The 19,885-nt window shown below is 29.4% G+C and overlaps 1 protein-coding gene across 1 annotated transcript; it reads right to left on the bottom strand.

Moving 5' to 3' along the window:
- Positions 1–7,665: 7,665 nt before the first annotated feature.
- LOC130663537 (ataxin-2 homolog) lies at positions 7,666–17,026 on the bottom strand. Its single transcript, XM_057462809.1, has one exon. The coding sequence runs from the start codon at positions 15,801–15,803 to the stop codon at positions 12,777–12,779; it is 3,027 nt and encodes a 1,008-aa protein (XP_057318792.1). The 5' UTR covers positions 15,804–17,026; the 3' UTR covers positions 7,666–12,776.
- Positions 17,027–19,885: the final 2,859 nt, after the last annotated feature.

The raw sequence follows: 19,885 nt of genomic DNA, 5'->3' as shown, positions 1-19,885 counted from the left end.
AATTTATTAACCTCTTTTAAAAATTTTTAACCTATAATTTTAAATTAGACGTAAAATGCAACAATGAATCAATTGCAGCAAAAAAAAATCGGTCTGTCAGTTGACCCTGCGGGCCAGCCCCAAAACTTCCCGCTGTTTTCGAGCTCGTTGAGCTCGAAAACATTATTGTGAATACATTTTCGAGCTCTTCGAGCTCGCAAATACTTTTGTATGCCATTGTTTTGTAAAAAACCATTTTTTAGCATTTCTTTCTCCCACGATATCTCGGGAACGAATTAACCGATTTTGATAGTTGAGGCGGCAATCGACGTGTTTTATCAAGTTCTAAAGCTGATCAAATTTTGAAATCGATTTATCGAGTCGTTTTTGAGAAATTTCGAAAAAAACAAAAAAAAAATTTTTTTTTGAATTCTTTCGTCAACGGTTTCTCTTGAACGAATGACCCGATTTTGATGGTTGAGGTGGCATTCGACGCGGCTTATAGAGTTTTAGAGCTGATTAGATTTTGGAATCAATCCATCGAGCAAATTAAAAGTTATCCAAATAAAACGTTTTTGAAAAAATTTTATTTTCGAAATATCTCTGAACGCACCCTACTGATTAAGTTCAAATTTTTACGGCCTCAAGATATTAACAAGCCGCGTCGAATGACACCTCAACGATCAAAATCGGTTCATCCGTTCAAGAGTTATGAATATTTACATACATACATACGTACGTACGTACGTACACACATACATACACTCGGACATCATCGTGAAATTAGTCAGGATAGCTTCCTAGGACCTCGAAACGTCGACATCTGATGGAAATTCGATTTTCGTAAATCGGACCGAAACCAATAACTTCCTGAATTTTTGAAAATTTACAATTTTCTTAGCGGGAAGTTAAAAACATTTTCCGATTTTTGTGAGTCACGAAATTTTAAAATTAGTTAAATTAGAGTTTTTTAAAATAAATAGTTCGTCGTTATCAATATACTTTTTTTATAGGTCAATTTTTTGGTATTATGGGTTGAACTTATTCAATAGAGCACTCAGTAAAGTATAGAAGAAAGATAGGGTGGATCGTGGGCGGGTAGAAGGGTGAAAGGCGGCAACCTGTTGAGTCAGGCAATATCGCGTTTTTACTAATGCTTTGGTATCCTGTAACCGGAGTAGAGCAGAGCCCCAAGTGAATCACTAATAAAAAGGGTTTGTTACATTTTTAGATGGTGAAGCAACTCTGCGGAACTAGATTTTACCAAGCGTTAAATAACGAATTATCTCATTGTTGAATTTTAAATATAATGTCTATACACATATATATAATTTTTTTTGTAGTAATTTTAAATAACCAAGGCCTAAACCCCCATTCTTTTCCATCGAATAATCTAAAAAAAAAAAAAAATGATGAACAGTGAGTAAAATTGGTGACTTTGAATTTTGTTAAATGATGTCAAAGATAAAAAGTAAAAGTATTAGAGTTGAAATTTAGCATCGTGTCAAGTTAAAATGCATCATCTCATTCTTATGTCTTGACAACAAAGGATCCTTAAAATCCTTAATCTCTCCATTCGTTTTTCAAGGAGATGACTTGTCGATATTCTCAACTTTATTCTCTAAGCAATTCTACGAATTTAATATATTTAAATTATCTTATTATACGTTAAAATGTACCACTATTTCTGGCTTACATTTTTAAATAAATAATAAAACTTGACATATTTATTTAAAATCAACAAAAAAAAAAAAAATAAAATTACTTACATAATTATTTCCACATGAAAAAACACAAAGTTAAAAATCTAATAATGATTCAAAAATAATAAAAAATGTTCTACTTTTCTTGATTTATTAACTATTGGATGAAAATTCGATTCACTCAAAGACCATTATGAACATATGTACATCTTTTATTTACGTATAATAAAGTTCAATAAATTTTTTTTTTTTTTTTCTTTTTTTTTCAACAAAAGCAAAATAGTTTCAATAAAAATTCAAGTATAAATTAAATCCACTTATCCGTGAAGACAGAAAAAATGATCAGAATGATAGCCAGAGATTTCGGCTGATGCATTATCGGTGTGTTTTTCTTCAATGGACAAACAAGGGTTCACTCAGCGAGACGAGATGACAGTAAGGCTGAATATGTGTGTACACATATATATATTAAATATACTTTTCAAGGAGCCTTCAACTTCGGAGGTAAGTGTGTAGTAACATCTGCCTGTGTGTGATCATACCATATATATATATATATATATATATATATATATATATACCATCTCTTACTCTGACACTAGTTAAACTAAGCGGCGTTGTGTAACTAATAAAGAGTAGAAAATACTAAAGCTCAAGCCGAAGATTATACATATATATATATATATATATATATATATATATATATATATATATATATATATATATATATATATATATATATATAGAGTGAGACGAAGAAAGTACATCAGTTTAGGCTCTACACTTTGTCGATCTCGAAAGTTTGCGCTTCCCAGGCTCAGGAGATGCACCTGGTCCCTCTCTTACCTTACTGGATCTCTTGGTGCACGGCGCCGCTTTACGTCCTCTCACTTACTCACTAACTAACTCACTCACTCATCTATAGATATGCTTTCGTGAACCTGAATAGCCACGGCCCAGAGCAAAATCTCAATAGATTCCCGCAGTGCCCATCCTATCATTCAACATAGTAGAGATGGTAGAGATTTATCTCACTATACACTCTTCGTATAGTTAATGTCAACGCTTTTCTAGAACTCCATTTTCTAGATCTTGCTACGAGATGATCTACCGGATGCACTACTTGCAGTGACGATGAACGATCTCTAGGAAATCGTTTCCCCGAAAATGAGAGCTATAGAGGGTGGTTACAGGTTTTTCGTCCTTTATTGAAAACGCATGTCTTTATGTATATAGTTATTGCTGTAAAATGAAGTGGAGCACAATAACAAAAAAATATAAAAGAGAAGATTGATATACGATTTTCAGGAAAAATAAAAATGTGCTGTGATAGTTGAATAAGATGAATCATATTTTTTTTTTTTAGTCAAACATCTATTTTACTTTAAGCATATTAAACTTATTTATTCGTTAGTCTCCATTTAATAGTTTATCATTGTTCAAGTATGTATCGATAACCAAACGATCGGAAGCTCCAAAATAAAAAAAAAATATATTAAAGAAAATTTTATTTGTATTTTTAGAGTAGGTTCAACTTACCCCCGCGGTCTAAATAACTCCAGGGATCCATTATACCCTTACAAAATACAAAAATCGCAGAAAAATAATTTTGCTTTAACTTTTTTGAGAGTATCATCATGCCCCCTTTTGTAAACCTGGAAGATTTATAAAAAAAATTACAGTCAACCTTTTTTGAAGTTGGTTGTAATAAAATGTGCTGACCAGTTCAATAATAGAGTAATAATAAAATCGAAAAAATTATATATATAAAATTTTTTTTTCTAATGTAATCGTGTGCATTAAAAAAAAAATAATTGTTATAGTTTTTTTAACCGATGAACTTTTAAATTATAGACTCGACACGACGTTACGAAATCCTGCGAATATACTTGAACATTAACAACTAATTTGTTCTGTTTTTGAGTTTATAATTAATTCATTACCATTAAAAAAGTAGAGGTGATTATTTATTATACACAAGTATTAAGTTGTAAATGTCTGCTTAGCTGTATAATATATCTTTGTTAAATATCATAAAATATAAGAAATTATAAAATTAATTGACGTAATAATTTTAAGTCAGTTTTTTTTTACCATACACGAAACATAAAAAATTTATAAAAATTCAGTGATTTCACTTGTTGCCTTAAAGCAATCTTATTTCACAATATATGTACAACATATTTAATATATTATACTTTTCTTTGTTTAAAAAGCCCATAAAATGTAATCATGTGTAATAAATCTAAATATTTTTATGTGAGGAATAATTTTGTAAATGCAATGAAGTTGAGCTGAGAAGGAGGAGTGATAATGTACTAATATATCAGCTAAAGATGGATTATACAAGACCAGCTCGTTATAGTATAGAGGGAGGAGGACCATCTGGTGTTGCTCCTGTAACAGAACCGTGGAGAATCAAACGTCTGGTTTTACAGCGAAAACGCCTGGGAACGGAACTTCACTTGTTCCAAATTAATGTTGATAGAAGAGTAAATCCTACCTCATCATCTAAAATACAATTATTCTGAGATACTTAATGAACCCAATTAAATGACATAAATTTACATATATATATATATATATATTACTACATAATTATAAATTATACATTAGTGAAATACAAACCACAATTAATAATTAAGTGTAGCAATAAGTAAACATCTATGACTTTTAGTCTGATTTATGAACATGGACAAAATGCCATAGAATTAATTTGAAGGGAGAAAATGCTGAGAAGGGAGAAAAATAGCCTCACCATCACTCGATCTTTTTTTCCCGTGGGATTACACGGGGATATAGTAACTGTGAGGATTATATCGCACCTATTTGTGTATATATATATATATATGTATACATACCTACATATGGATATATATAAACTTGTCTTAAACCATTAACTCAATATCTCTTTAACAAACTATATAAAAGATACCTACAAATTTTCTGTGAATATAATAAAGCTTTATTTTACTTTTTTTTTTTAACCTGACCTACCTCACGTTTTTTTCTATAGATGAAATCACGGTACATTGACTTACTCGGGGCATAATGATCCACTCTCAAAATTTGGTGAATGTAAAAAAAAAAACTATTTTCTCAAAGTTCGCTCGTAATTTAAAATTTATTAGGCATTTAGAAGTAAAATAAATCATCTGGGGTAAAATGAGACAGTTGAAACATTTAGATAAATAAAATTAATTTTAGTGAAACAAAAATTTTTATTTTATAGATTTTCAGTGTATCGCTAAAAAATTTGTTAAATTTAAGTAAAATTGAATCATGTAAAGTAATTTAAACTAACAAAAATAAACAATTAAACATAAACTTTTATTTGTATAATTTTTATAAGTGAGCCATCGTGCCCCAAAAAAAAATTTTTTTTATGAAATTATAGTAAAATAACTTTAAATTTGTTCGAAGTAGATTGAAATAATTTTTAGCCGATGCGCAAATGTAACAAGAAATAATTACCAGCTTAAGTGATCCGTCTTGCCCTGGTCTCTTCTACAAGTTATAAAATATTTGAGAGTTGCAAAGTTTTGAAATTATTTAAATAAAAAGTATTAAAAATCACGTTAAAAATACAAATTATTTTAATATTACCTCATAACTTTGTTACTTGACAAGGAATTGATTTGAAACTTTGTATTTTTAAGTGAAAATAAAAAAAAAAATCCTGCATTGTCACGTATATTTTAAATGCGCACCGTTTGAAAATAAAAAAACGTGAGGATGCAACTCATTACGACAGCTGTCTTTACATTTGTAGTGTGGGAAAAATTTACTCGACACATCGATAAAGATGCTCTTAGAAAAGACTATAATGAAATATTAAATTTGCTTTAGATAAATTAAAGTTTTAAAATCCAGGTGCACATTAATTTATTGACTGATAATTTTTAAAAATATAAATACTAATATTCATTCTTACGAAAGTTCTCTTATTGAATTTAATATGAAATTGATGACGACTATATACTGAGAGAAAAAAAATTTTTTATTAATAATAGACTTAAAAAAAAAAAAAAACATAAAAAGATTTAAATATTGAATTTAAAACAACTACTAGATAATCCATTATTATAATTTATTATAATAAATTATTATTTTATGGATATAAACAGACGTGAGTATGAATTTAGCCGATTTATATTCGGTAGACGAATATATTTATGTTAGTAGTATATATACTTAGTTTGCTCCAAGAAATTGGGTCCCACAGCCTTGAATATACGAGGAGAACATATGGTCCATGAGTAGTGAGAGATGAACACAACATTAACTACAAGACTGAGACTCGTAATCTCACAATATATCACAGGATGCGCTAGCGCATCCAGCTATTTAAAAGACGCCATCTCAAAGCAATAAACTGGACGGGTTAATCCGATGTGCTTTAGTTTTTCCAAAGTATAGGTGCTCGATTATAACGTGTAAGTGAGAGAGAACTTTTATTTCACACGCTCTTGACTGCCAATTAAATTTAAGTTTTTTTTTTTTAATTATTTACTTATTTTATTTATCTTAGACTTGCTTATTGCGCTATTAGGGGAGGGAGGGAGGGGCAAAACGGGGTACTTCAGGAAATACTAAGTTATTGAGGACCCAAATACGCTAAATATTTTTTTTCTTAATGATTTCCAAAGTAAATAGAAAAAAATTTTCATTTTTGCGGGCAAAATGGGGTACCTCCTAAAAAAGATGAAAAAAAAAAATTTCTGGATATCAAATAAGTTTGATTAAATTAAATTTTTTTGCAAGTAATTACAAGACAATCGATTTTTGAAAAAGTTTAACCAAAAAAATTAAAAATAATGCTCAATTATGTTTACAAAAGATATTTTGGAATGTTTAAAAAATATTGAAATAATAAAATTTTTTTTTGTAAAATTTTGGGGGTACCCTATTTTACCTACCCTACTCCGTTTTGCCCCCCCCCCTTCCCTTATAAACCCAAACCAATTCAATAATACCGTTCTTCTGCACACTTCGAATGTAAAACGGAGAGGTAGTGTTTTACTATCGTCAAATTAAAAATCCGGGTTCCGGTAAACTCAAATCATCTCCATTTATTTTATATAACACTTAAATAATAAGAAAAATATACACTGATCTTAAAAGGATGGTCTATTAAAAAACTCTATGGTCTATTAAGATTCTTTAAAGTTCTCTTACTAAATTTATTATTAAACAAAAGATAGTTGAAAAAATTTTTGTTGGACATCAAATGGTCTGTTTATTTAGATGTTCAGATGTGACCCGATATCTCGTGAACCATGCACTGTCTTGACTTTCTTTTTTTTTTTTATTTTGTTGTTTTGAATTTTCTTAAGATGAACCCTTTCGATATTCAATATTGTAGTTTATATCGTTTTTTTTTTGTTTATATTATATTTAATTAAAAGTGATGACTGATAACATATTTGTATACACAATCCCGTATGTAATTTATTTGTTTTTTTTTTCTTCTACCGGGGCTCTCTCTAAAGGCAACTTTGCAAGCCTGGTTTTGCTCATCTCTAATCGGACGCTTCAAATGAGAAGCGGGAAGGGTGCGTAAATTCCGACCATCCCATTTTTAGTTTTTAGTGTATATTGACTCCACGCTTCACAAGCTCTTTTTTTTTCTTTTTACTATTGGGATTTGTTCACTTTCAGGTTGACACCTGATCATAATATATCAATTTTTTTACGAAATGAAAAAAATCACAAAAAAATTTGAAAGTGGTCTCGGGTCATAATGGTACCTGGAGTCATTTCAGAGCTAATTTTGTCCATTTGGTCACAAGTCTAGATCTTGATTTTGTAGATTTACAAAACCAAGACTACTTTTGCTCATCAGAAAAAAAACTCAAATTCGGCTGTATTATATCATTTTTTTAGTCTAAAATCTAAACGTATTTGCTACGATATATATGTATATATTTCTAGATATAAAAAGGAATCAAGGTAGTGGGATTATTATAATTAAAATTAATAATATTTAAACATTATATTTTGGATGTATCAATTATTTATTAATTAGCTATCATTTTGAAATCGTATGAACATTTGTACATGTGTTTTGCATCATGAGGTACTTGTGTATGGCATCGTCAAAATACATAATTCACAATGTTTTCATACATCGTTTTTATTTTATTTAACTTTATTGTTTCTATATAATGATCAATAATTATCTATTTTTTTTTACTTTACTTTTTAATAACTTATTCATTTATTATTATTATTAGTAATAGTATTATTATTATAATTATTATTATTATTATTTTTTTTTTTTTTCGTTATTAAATCGTGGCGGCAGTGATTTTATATTTCCTACGAAATTAAATTTTTCTGATTCATTTTTTTTTTTAAATTCAATTTGTAAAATTTTATTGAAGGATTTAATACATAGAATAGAATATGATTATCAAAATTATTTAATAAAAAACCAAAGTGTCGCCTTTAGTTATGAAGACATGGATATATAAAATTGTAGTTCTAATACATACGATGTAAAGTTAATAATTGATATACTTAATTGATCGATAGCATCAGAAAAGTATTAAGCTAAATCAGAGATAATTTTAACTAATTATAAGCTACTTCGAATTTGTAATTTTTTTTATTTTCATACTTTTGTTATACTTAATTTTTTTCTTTGACGTATAATCGACACAATTAAGTCCGTCATTTATAATGGTGAACGAGACTGATGTAATCTAAGTGCCATATTTATGAGACTAATATCAGCCGCCACGCAGCTCGTTGATTGGCATCTCTTTTATTTATATTATATCATTAATTTTTTTTTTTTTTTTTTTTTTTTTTTTTTGTTATTTCCATTTATTTTAAATTTGAATATATAATATATGTATTCCAAAAGAACAATTCGTTCACAACGAATTTAAAAACATAGAAATTTAGCTAAAAGACGCATAGCATATATAGAATGAACTAACCCTAACATCGTGAAATTTTATTTTTGTAAATTAATCAATTGTAAATAAATCGCTCAATATTGCTTTATCATCAGGTAGATATTGCCTAAAACTATTAATAATAACAAAGACATCGTAAGATTTGACTTATTTTATGGGCAATATTATTATTTATATATTTATAATAAATAAAAATTTATAAATTTTGATGAAAATTATGATTATTATTATTTAATTTAAAATTACTTTATTCAAGTCTGAAATATTTTTATTAAAATACGAATGCCCATCATTACCTTGCAATAAGAACTCCACTTATGCTTTTATTTTACGAAATATTATTTCGTTAAGTGAATAAAGTAGCTCAGTATTTAATTATTTATTAATTATATTTATATCATATTTGATCGACGTATAGCCACAATATATAATCTATTAAATTATAAAAATATATATATATATACAGATAAAATAAAAGGAAGAAAGGAAAATAATAAATAAATAATCATAATTATATGTTTCATGAAATAAAATATATTTATAAAAACAGAATTAAACGCACGTAAAATAATACAATTCGAATAATTATACAAAAACACTTTTTTTTTTATAGCTATTCTGTCCGATTGTTGGAACGGTTTTTTTTTACATTAACAAAAACTTTAAAATCAGTAGCTATTAAAATTATATTGTAATTTATTAATTTATTCAAATAATTAATTAATTAATAATATTTTTTATTTTAATAATCACCATGAATTAAAAAATTTACAATTACTTTTATTATTTATTTATTAATTTTTTTTTTTTTTTTTTTTCGTTACACATAATTATGGCACAAGTGAAGATACAACTGTTATTATTTTTATTTTCATATTTATTTAAAATTAAGTCCGTCTAACTTTTAGCACACCGAAAAAAAAAAAAAATTGTTCGATAAATTTACAAATAATAATAATAAAAAATACAGAAAAGACGGATTTACAATACTGTATAGTATTATAAAAAAATTCATGGTGAAAATGAGATATTTAAATGCCCTCAATCACTAAATTACGTTCGGAGCATTGAAGAGAACTTAAAAAAAAAAAAAAAATATAAACATTACATTTTGGCACAACCAATGGTAGTTTGGTATTATCAGTATTTAACAAAAAAATTTCACTTTATTTCAGTGAGATTGAAATGCTGGTCGTTTATATAATATATATATTTATATAAATATAATATTAAACAAATGGATTATTAATTTTTCTTCTCTCAATTCAATTTATTTTTTTATTTTAAAATTTATCTGTTACTCTTCATGTCAACGTGTTAAAATTTATCACGCATTACATAATAATAAAATCCTATAATTTCTATATACGAATGCCCGTATTCTGAATCCCGATCATGTTATTCATATCTATTAAAAATTACTTCGCACAATAACATTCACAATGTAATTATCTTATTATCATCATAATTATTATTTTTTTTTATTTCTTTATTATTTTTATATAAAAAAACATCTTAATTATTGATATGAATTAAAAATATGTATCGATTGTGTTGATCTTAATTAACCCTTATTTTTTATTATTATTATTATTATTTAATTAAACTGAGTATACAGTAATACTGTTTGATATGTCTCTAATGTACGTCGATCTATTTATATAAAATTTTATTATTATTTTTCACATCTATTTTAATAACTCTTATTAAAACAATTATCGGCGGGCGATCAAACTTATTTATCTATTGTCCATAAAAATAAAAAAAAAACAAAATAATCAAATTACTTATTCAGTTCATATATATTTATACTTAACTAAAATAAATGTGATGTATTTTTAAAACAATTTTATTTAATCATTAATTATTTTTTTTACATTGAATTAATGAAAAATTTTATAATGGATAAACAGAAAAAATCACAATTCGCCCTTACGATATATTTCTGTACTTATTTTTTTTTTTTTATATTATTTTATTATTATTGCATTGGTTATTTAATCATTTTATTTCTCTCTTCTCTCATCAATAATTCCTGAACTCTGAGGTAGTCTGTTCTGGGACTTTATGTATTAAAAAATGGCAAGAAACTAAATTTATTTGTATTTATATTTAAATTAAAAAATTATAATGAAAACACTGTTATTTACAATTGACAGATCTCATCCCACATAAATATATATATATGTTATTGTGGCTTAATTAACAAATAATAGATAAAAAGGGCGAGACTCGTAATAATAATAATAATAATAATAATAATAATAATAATAATAATAATAATAATAATAATAATAATAATAATAATAGTAATAATAATAATAATAATAATAATAGTAATAATAATAATAACAATAATAATAATAATAATAATAATAATAATAATAATAATAAAATAAGCCGAAACAATTACAATAAACATTATTTAAAAATTATTAAGTGAATAGTATAAAGATAATAAAAAAAACTTAATGACTGGAGGAAACAAGTGAGCATTATATTAAAAAAGATCGGCTTCAAGTAACAACGAGACAAATAATGGCGAACCGCCGTCGAACAATAAACATAACAATTCCTGCGTTATTTATTTTCGTTAATAATAATAAACAATTAAATAATCAAATTCAATCAGCCAATAATTAATTAATGACTAACAGAAACAATTGTGTAAATTATTACGGCAAATTTATCATTTGTTTTATTTTTATTCACATGGCCCTGTGAATTTCTCGAAGAAGTTATTTTAAATGAAATGAAATTCATATATTTTTATTTTATTTATTTTTAAAGTTAAAATTTAATTTAGTTACTTATTTTCTCTTCGAGATACTCACATGTTGTCACTTAGGCTACTTTAGGTTACAAAAAAAGAGAGTTCAATGTGAAAACGTACATGACAACAGCTGTATATCACCGTATAGTGGAATGTATATGTAAATACTGTATTTAAAATGTATGTGTTAATTAATAAAAAATATTCAAGTTTGTAATTCAAAAGAATTAGTTAAATAAATTTTTTTTTTCTTACTTTTTTTCTTTTTAATATAATAAATGTTAATAAATAATTAATTAAATATTGATAATACTTTTATTTATGTTATAAAATAATTTAACGAAAAATATAACCCAAAATTCAACATGCGATCGTTTTGTTCGTTTTCACATTGCTTTTAATATCATATTTTGTTAGTTCTCTTTTATATATTTTTTAATTTATAATTATCTCTTTTTTTGTCCTAAATGTATATATATATTTTTGTATAACTATACTATAAATATATTTATATACGCTATAAAATACGAATATTATGAGTTAAATTTAATAATCTGTTTCTAGTCGATCACATTATTTTAGTAATTACAATAATATAATAATCATAATAATATTAATAATATGCCTATACAATTAACGTATTTTGTACAGTCGATAAGCTTCGAAGGTTTAATATCATCAATTCAATAACTATTAATCATTCATTCATTCATTCATTTATTGAATTATTTATTTATTTATTTATTTATTCATTTTTGCGATTTACAATCAATTCAAAATTATATTGAGCTGGACAAAATACTGCTACTGTAATCCGATTTGCTGAATCAAACCTAATAATATTTATTTAACTTTGTTTGATTCTGAATATCGCAATAATAATAAAAATTATTTTTATTAAACTACAGCATTTTGTGTCCACCACTTTTAATTTATAAATTTTTCTTTGCTTTCTTTTTAATTATATATAGAAAAAAATATCAATAATAATAATAGTAATAATAATAATAATAATACCATTGAGTTGACAATAAATAATTATCATTGAGCAATTAAAGTAGTTTTAGTTAAACTTACGGCCATGGCAACTGGATACGAGTAATCATTGAAGCATCAATAATTAGTAATGATATTTCAATGAGAACTGATAAAATAATTAGTTGCAATAAACACGGTCGTAAGTAACATTTATTACTGATATAATTAATATTTTATTTTTTTAAATATTCAGAATTAATATTGAGAAAAAAAAATTATATTTATGCAAATATATAATTAAAAAGAAATAACTGCGAGTATGTAAAAAATAAATGATTTAAAGATTTATAAAAATGCAATTAAATAGATACCTACAACAACAAAGATGATCTCTAGTTGACGACTGGTAATAATTGTTTATCGTAAACGTAGATTATTCATAGCTTTTTTTTTGTGCGTTAAAACGTGTTTCATCATGTGGTCTTTTCTAATGAATCCTTTGCCGCACATTTCACATGCGAAAGGTTTTTCGCCAGTGTGGAGACAATTATGCCGCCTGAGGTCTGTTTTATGATTGAACTGCTTCGGGCAAATTTCGCACTTGTAAGGTTTCTCACCAGCATGCTTTCGCAGGTGCTCGGCATGCGCGTCCTCATGGGGAAACCGTTTGCCGCATTGACTGCATTTGTAGGGCTTCTCGCCAGAGTGGAAGCTCTTGTTATGTTGTGTCAAGTAACAGGTCTTATTAAAAACTTTGTTGCACTTGACACAGGTGATTAAACCCTCTTGAGATATAAAATTTGTATCTGAACTGGTGACTTGATGTTCTTTTGTTGTTTCCTGTACTGGAGTCGTTTTTCGTTTTTTTTTTTCATTTTGATTTTGTTTACCAATGTTAGGATTTATTTCTTCTTTGCCTTGATAATGAGGAATATCATTGTTATTTTGTTCATCAACATGATGATCTTGATAAGTAGAATTGGTATGCAACATTTCATAATGTTTTATAATAATATCATCGGTATGTGATTGCTGTTGATGCTCAATAGACATCAGAGGTTCATACCTTGGTGGTGAATTATATGGATCGTAAATCGCACTAGCTGAGCTGAATGACCTGTCATGAGGAATTTCATCCTCTGGTCTTAGCCCCCCCACGTTAATGGCCTGAGGTTGGTTTGGGCCAACTAAATAATCGGTTACATGGTATTGAAAAAAGCTCTGCTTTGGCAGAGGTCTTGGATGATTAATAGTAGCAAACCCGGGTAATTGTGACTCATGAAGAATTGATTGACTTGTTACTTCATTGCCAATAATAGTTTGTTGGTTGATAGAGTCCAGCAGGCCCGGGATGCTGGTAGTAGTTGTAACGTGGGGGGGCAAATCGTTTGGGTACGGCTGATGAGGCATCGAAGTACCCCCCATTGGTGGTGAACCCATTGGGGGCATTCCCACCATCATGGGCGATGGGGAACTCATGTGTTGGGATCCCATTGACGAAGGCGAACTCAGGTGATGTGGAGGCGGTGGTGGCTGCATGGGTGACATGGGCGAACTCATGGAGTGGTGGACCGACATTTGAGGTGGTGAACCTATTGATAGGTGGTGTTGGCCCAACTGGGGTGATGGAGAACCCATTTGCTGGTGATGGTGTCCCGCCATTGGAGATTGCGTTGGGGAATTGAGTCCCGCCATTGTTGGGCCCATGTGAGCCGTTGTAGATGTCGGCTGTTGGGACGGCGGCTGCTGCGGTAACACCGTTGCTGAAGAGTCGCTGCTGTTGCTGTTGGTGCTGCTGTTGCTGGAATGATTGGTGGTGTAGAGATTGGTGGGCGTGTGGAGCAGGCCCCTCGCCGCCTCGCCCAAGGGACCTGCCATCAAGTTTGGGGGACTCGCTGAAGTGGACAACTCCGGCGACCTCGATGATCCTCCTCCCCCTCCTCTATTGTTATCTCTACCGGGATGATGATGAGCACTGATTGGCATATTTGCAGGATCTGGTTGGTTGCTCTGTTTTACAGCGTTTTTATGTAACGTTGTATTGTAATGTCGCTTTAAATGGCCCGAACTTGTAAACCACTTGTTGCATGCAGTACAGTTGTAGGTCTTTGGTCTACGCGCCTCATTGCTCTTCCACGACTGATTAGCTACTATAGGAGGTTTTTGAGCTTGCTGTAATAAACTTCCTGGCATTGGATGACCTGGCATAGGTTGAGTGCTTGTTATAATTGGCGATCCAGCATGTCGAGGTGGTTCTACTGGCATATGTTGCCCACGCATAAATGTACTTTGATCTGGAATCGGTGATACACTGTCCATAGGACCCAATGGTGACATACCTGGATGATATTCGTGCGGTTGTCCTGGTGGCCACCCAAGCATGGAGCTTACAGAATGAGGAGGATTTCTCGGATGCTGTATTGGATGCTGCTGCTGTTGTTGAAGCATTTGCAATTCTTGATGTTGATACCTTATTAACTGTTCTTCGTATCTGTGAGTTTGTACTTTATGCGAATCAAGATCCAGAATTTCAGCTTCTTCTGTTTCCTGTTTTATCTCTGATTTAATTGTTACACTACCTCTACTATAATCAAAGCTTGATTGAGATGATGGCTGTGGCTGTTGATTATTTTGTGAAGGTGACGTATGTAACTGCTGTTGCGATTGCTGCGGACTTCCACCAATCTGTTGATACTGTTGTTGTCCCGGATATCCACTCGGCGAAGTTTGATGATTAGCACGAACATGTTCAGCGAGTTGGTTGGCATCATCAAATACTCCTCCACACTTGTCACACTGTAATGGACTGCGTGGACTCGTTGAACTTACTGAGTTAGCTCGATCACCCGGATAATGATGTGAATGCTGGTACGGATGATACCTTGGAGCATAATTGCTGCTACTGTTGTTTGGACTATCATCGTGGGTGGGTGAGTAATGATGTCCTGGTAGCATATAAGCTTGTTCATTATGCATAAAGTAACCCGTTTCACTAAACATCGGTGTCGGAAAGTGATTATAACCTTGCACACCGGGTGGTGGTTGCTGTTGAGATGATGTAGCCGTCTGGGCAGTTTGTTGCTGTTGTTGTTGCTGCTGCTGCTGCTGCTGCTGTTGGTGTTGAGAAGGCGTAGGATTTGAGGACGGTGGCCGTGATGAAGATTCACTTGAATCAGCTGGCGCAGTTATACTATCGCGTTTAACGTGACTGTTGTGATTACCAGCTTTGCTATTATTATTATTGCTCTCCTCCTGTTGAGCCTGAATGGCCCACTGATTCAGCAGATTTTCGTGATGATACCGTAAATGTACCTCAAGACTTTTGCCGCTCTCGAAGGTTAATCGACAGTCTTTACAGTGATGCTCTGAATTTGAGCTGCCACCAACATATTGCTGCTGCTGTTGCTGCTGCTGCTGCTGCTCTACACTCGTCATTTCACTCATATTGTCTTATAAATATATATGTATATATATTTATAATATATATATACATATATTGTATTAATGTATAAGCACGTAAACACAATTACACTATAATACCCATTGTAAACAGAATACTATTTAAACACTACCTAGACTCGTACTGAATCGCATTAGCAGTCAATGTAGATAATAGTTTTGTTTATTGTTACAGGCTCGTTTCCGAGCCGACCGACGCTCTCCCAGAGCACTCACAAACGCCTTACTACTGTCTATATTTGGAGTATATTATTAATATCACAGGTCATAATTAAATCACCATACACTAATAAATGAAAAACGAAAAAAAAAATCAAACTAAAAAAAAAAATAGAGTACTTTACGTTCTACATTTATCATATGATCACACGATATTCATCTATTAATGTCCAAAGCATCAACGTCACGTTCGATCGAATGGTGATTCCAACGGATACGGACGGCATCGTTCTTGGCTCCGCGTGTTCAAAATTACACCCGGTAACCACTCAATAGTAATCGTTCGCGAATCACTGTACGTTCGGCTAACAAGCCAAAAGTTACCAACTGATAAATGAACAAAATAAATATAAAATTAAAAAAAAAATAAATAAATAAATATCTTAAGCTGTTCAAGAGATTACATTTTGATGATAATCTCAATTCAATTATTGTATAGAGATTATCAAGACTCCAAATATATACATATATATTGAAGTTAATACACAATTCTTCGGGTTTTGTTTATGAAATTTAATTATTATTGTTAATAAATTGTCTTAATGTCACAAATAAAATTCACTAATTATCACTATTAACGGCGTTATCATTTAAATTATTTACTCAGTTTTAGTAACAGTCTATACCGGTGATCACGCGCTCACCAACCAACTGTTATGATCACGCAATACAGAACAAGAAGTAAAGAAGAACAAGAATAATAAGAGGAAGAATCCTTGACTGTTTTTTAACTCCCGCGCTCGTAAACAACCAACGAAACTCGCGCACTCTCCCTATGTTGTATTCACTTGCCCACTTAAAGTCTCCCTCACTTGTCGTTATTTCCTTCTCTCTTTATCTTGTATTTTCTATCCTCCCTCTTGTTGAATTTAGGTATACACCAAGTTTCTCAATCGTAAACTCTCACGTACCTCGAGACCCGCGTCGCACGAACGCCGGCACTGTTCTGTCGGTTGGAATTCCAGACTTTCGAGTCGTCGGGCTCACACCAAGGCACTAAACCCTCTTGTCCTTCTTGCCCCTTACCCTAAGCTCATTTCCCCTCCACAAGCTCCGAGGCGACCGACGAGAGACTCGAGACAGCCAACCAAATTTTAGATGCTGAGCGCTCCTTGTCCCCACTACTGGCTTTCTTACCCCTACCGCTAAATTTCGTCACTGATGCTACGACGGACCTAAAGAGAATCCTACAGGACTCTCTTCTCATCCTCTTATTCTCTCATTCTCATTACATTTTTCAGCATCTTCCCATTGTTCCTCAATTCCCTATTCACTTGTATTATAGTTAACCCGTTATATATTTTACTACTCGATATAATTCTACAATTTATTTATATTTTGAATAAATCAATTTATTTTCAAAATTAAATATTAAAGTAAAATTAAATATTTAAAAAACTAAAAATCTGTGCACACTTTTACGATTATTATGATAGTTAAATATTATAATTTTAATCATAACGTATTTTTAATTCATTAATAATTAAATTATGAATTGTTTACTTTGAAGTATAAATAAAATTTCGATCATCTATTATTTATAGAACATAACAATCATTTATTATCTCATAAATTTTTCATATAAATTTTGTATTAGTACAACTTTGGATCCCAAAAAATCTTAGAAAGAGATGCATATGTAATTTTTCATTGTAAAATATTAAACATATATGTTTTCTTAAATCAAGACTAATTTAATAAGTTTTTAAATTTTTATTGAAATAAATTCATTTATGACTTCTATTTAAATAATTAGTTTTTTTTTTTAATTATTAAAAATGATTACAGGAATTTATTAACTTTTCTTTTTTATTAAAATAATTTTATTATTATTATTATGATTATTATTTTCATTCATTCAAAATTTTTTATAACAGGTTAATCAAAGCAGTAAAAATTCCATACAAGCCAATTAAAAAATTAGAAAAAATGACAACAATGAAAACGTTAGATAAAATTTTAGATAATGAATTATAATCAAACAAATGTAAATAAATTTACGAGCCAATATACCCCATAATACTCTCATCATTTTTTATTATTTGGAAGTAAGGTAAGAGACCATGTACCCTGTCAGGGAACTAGTACTCGATTACTCCAAATATTTGTATATCTATATTTAATAAAATTTAGTAAATATAGATACACAAATCCACGAGTGATCGTGTACTCGAACTCTTATCATACACATAATTTTTAAATTAACAAAATATTTGAAAAGTTTAAAGTTGATTCCTGATATATTTTAATATAGTTTCTCAAACTCATAGGGGGTAGAGTTAGAGCGTTTAAAGTAAATGACAAAGAATATTTAAGAAGGTAGATTGGTTTTACCCCTATTGTCTAAAATTAAAGCCTATTTTGTCCTTGAATGTATGTAGATACTATAGACAACGTCATACGTCTTGTCTACACACATTGTAAGTACCATCCGACACAGGTATAAATTATTATAGTGCAGACGTCAATTACGCCAACAAGTATCCAGAATATCATTGTTGGCTAGTTTTAAAATAAAATAATAAGAAATACTTAAAATCTTTTCAGACAGTAATTATAGGAAAAATTGAAGTGTCTCAACGTACTCATTAAATACCGCCAGTCTGATGTCTGTAGCTTACAAATAGACAAAATAATTACAAACTTAAAATGCATTAAGTATAATAGTTGTTATTATTGTTAAGTACATTTAATAACTAATAACTTAATATAGTCGAAGCTCATTATAAGCAACCTTGAGAATTTGAAAAACAAAAAAAATTTCCGAAAAACAAGATAAAACCAAAATTTTTTAACTTTTTTTTTTCGTTTTTCGGAAATTTTTTTTTTCTTTTTACCTTACATTTATTGAATAACTAATTCAAAAATGAAATAAAATCCGAAAAACATTAATTTTTTCATTTTGGTAATGATTACACAAATTAAGGAATAAAACTTGTTCCTTTAATTGTTTTGTAAAACTTTGAGCAATCGGCCCGGACAAACGGTTCGATGGATCAATTTGGAAATTTCCAGGGTTTTTTGGGGTACATTAAGCTGTAAAATCACTTGGCAACATTAACCTTTTCATCAATATTTGCAAAGTAGCAATGAATTGACTAATAAACCATAAAATGTCCATTTTTTGTGGGTTTTTCAAATTGATATTAAGGATGAAAAAAAAATTGTTTTTTTTAAATAAAAAATGGAGCTTGTGAAGATTTTATTCAAGTTTCTCAAACTGCCCTTCAAATTACTGTGCGACTATTAGTTGCTGAGATATCGATAATCAAAAAGACAAAAGGATCCTTTTTCATTTGAAGGCTGATATCTCAGCAGCAAATTGTCAAACAGAGAAACCAAAAAAATCAAATTGTAGCTGAATAAATTTCCTAAACGAGCCATATTTTAATTTTTCTGAAATAAAATTTCCCGGCCCCGTAGACTCAAAAAACAAAACCAAAAAATTTAGAAAAATTTTGTCTCGAGCTATTCCTTATGATTTCGAAAAAACCGTGGCTTAAAAAATTATTTTGCTGGAAGATCTTTAAACTAGAGATTTCAAGCTTCAATTTGCTTCTTTTATTTTTTCGATACCATCATTTTTCACGAAAATACAGCCTTCCAAAAATCACTAAAAAATTTCTAAAATTTTCTTGTTCCTTTAATTTTTTGGATAAGTGTATATTTATAAAAATTAATCATTTTAAAAATTTTGTTTTAAAGAAATAGTAAGTGATACTTGTAACGAGCGTTAAGACATGAAATCTGTGAATTCAAAAAAGCAGGGGAGCTTCAAAGTCGTAATGAAAAGCGCGAAAGCAGAAGTTGCTTATAACGAGCGTTAAGTGTAATGAAGTTTTTCAAAT

This window comes from Microplitis mediator, chromosome 2 (assembly GCF_029852145.1).
Source record: "Microplitis mediator isolate UGA2020A chromosome 2, iyMicMedi2.1, whole genome shotgun sequence".
NCBI classification, from domain to species: domain Eukaryota; kingdom Metazoa; phylum Arthropoda; class Insecta; order Hymenoptera; family Braconidae; genus Microplitis; species Microplitis mediator.
The sequence above is the reverse complement of the archived record's forward strand: the minus strand, read 5'-3'. Positions and strand labels throughout refer to the sequence as shown.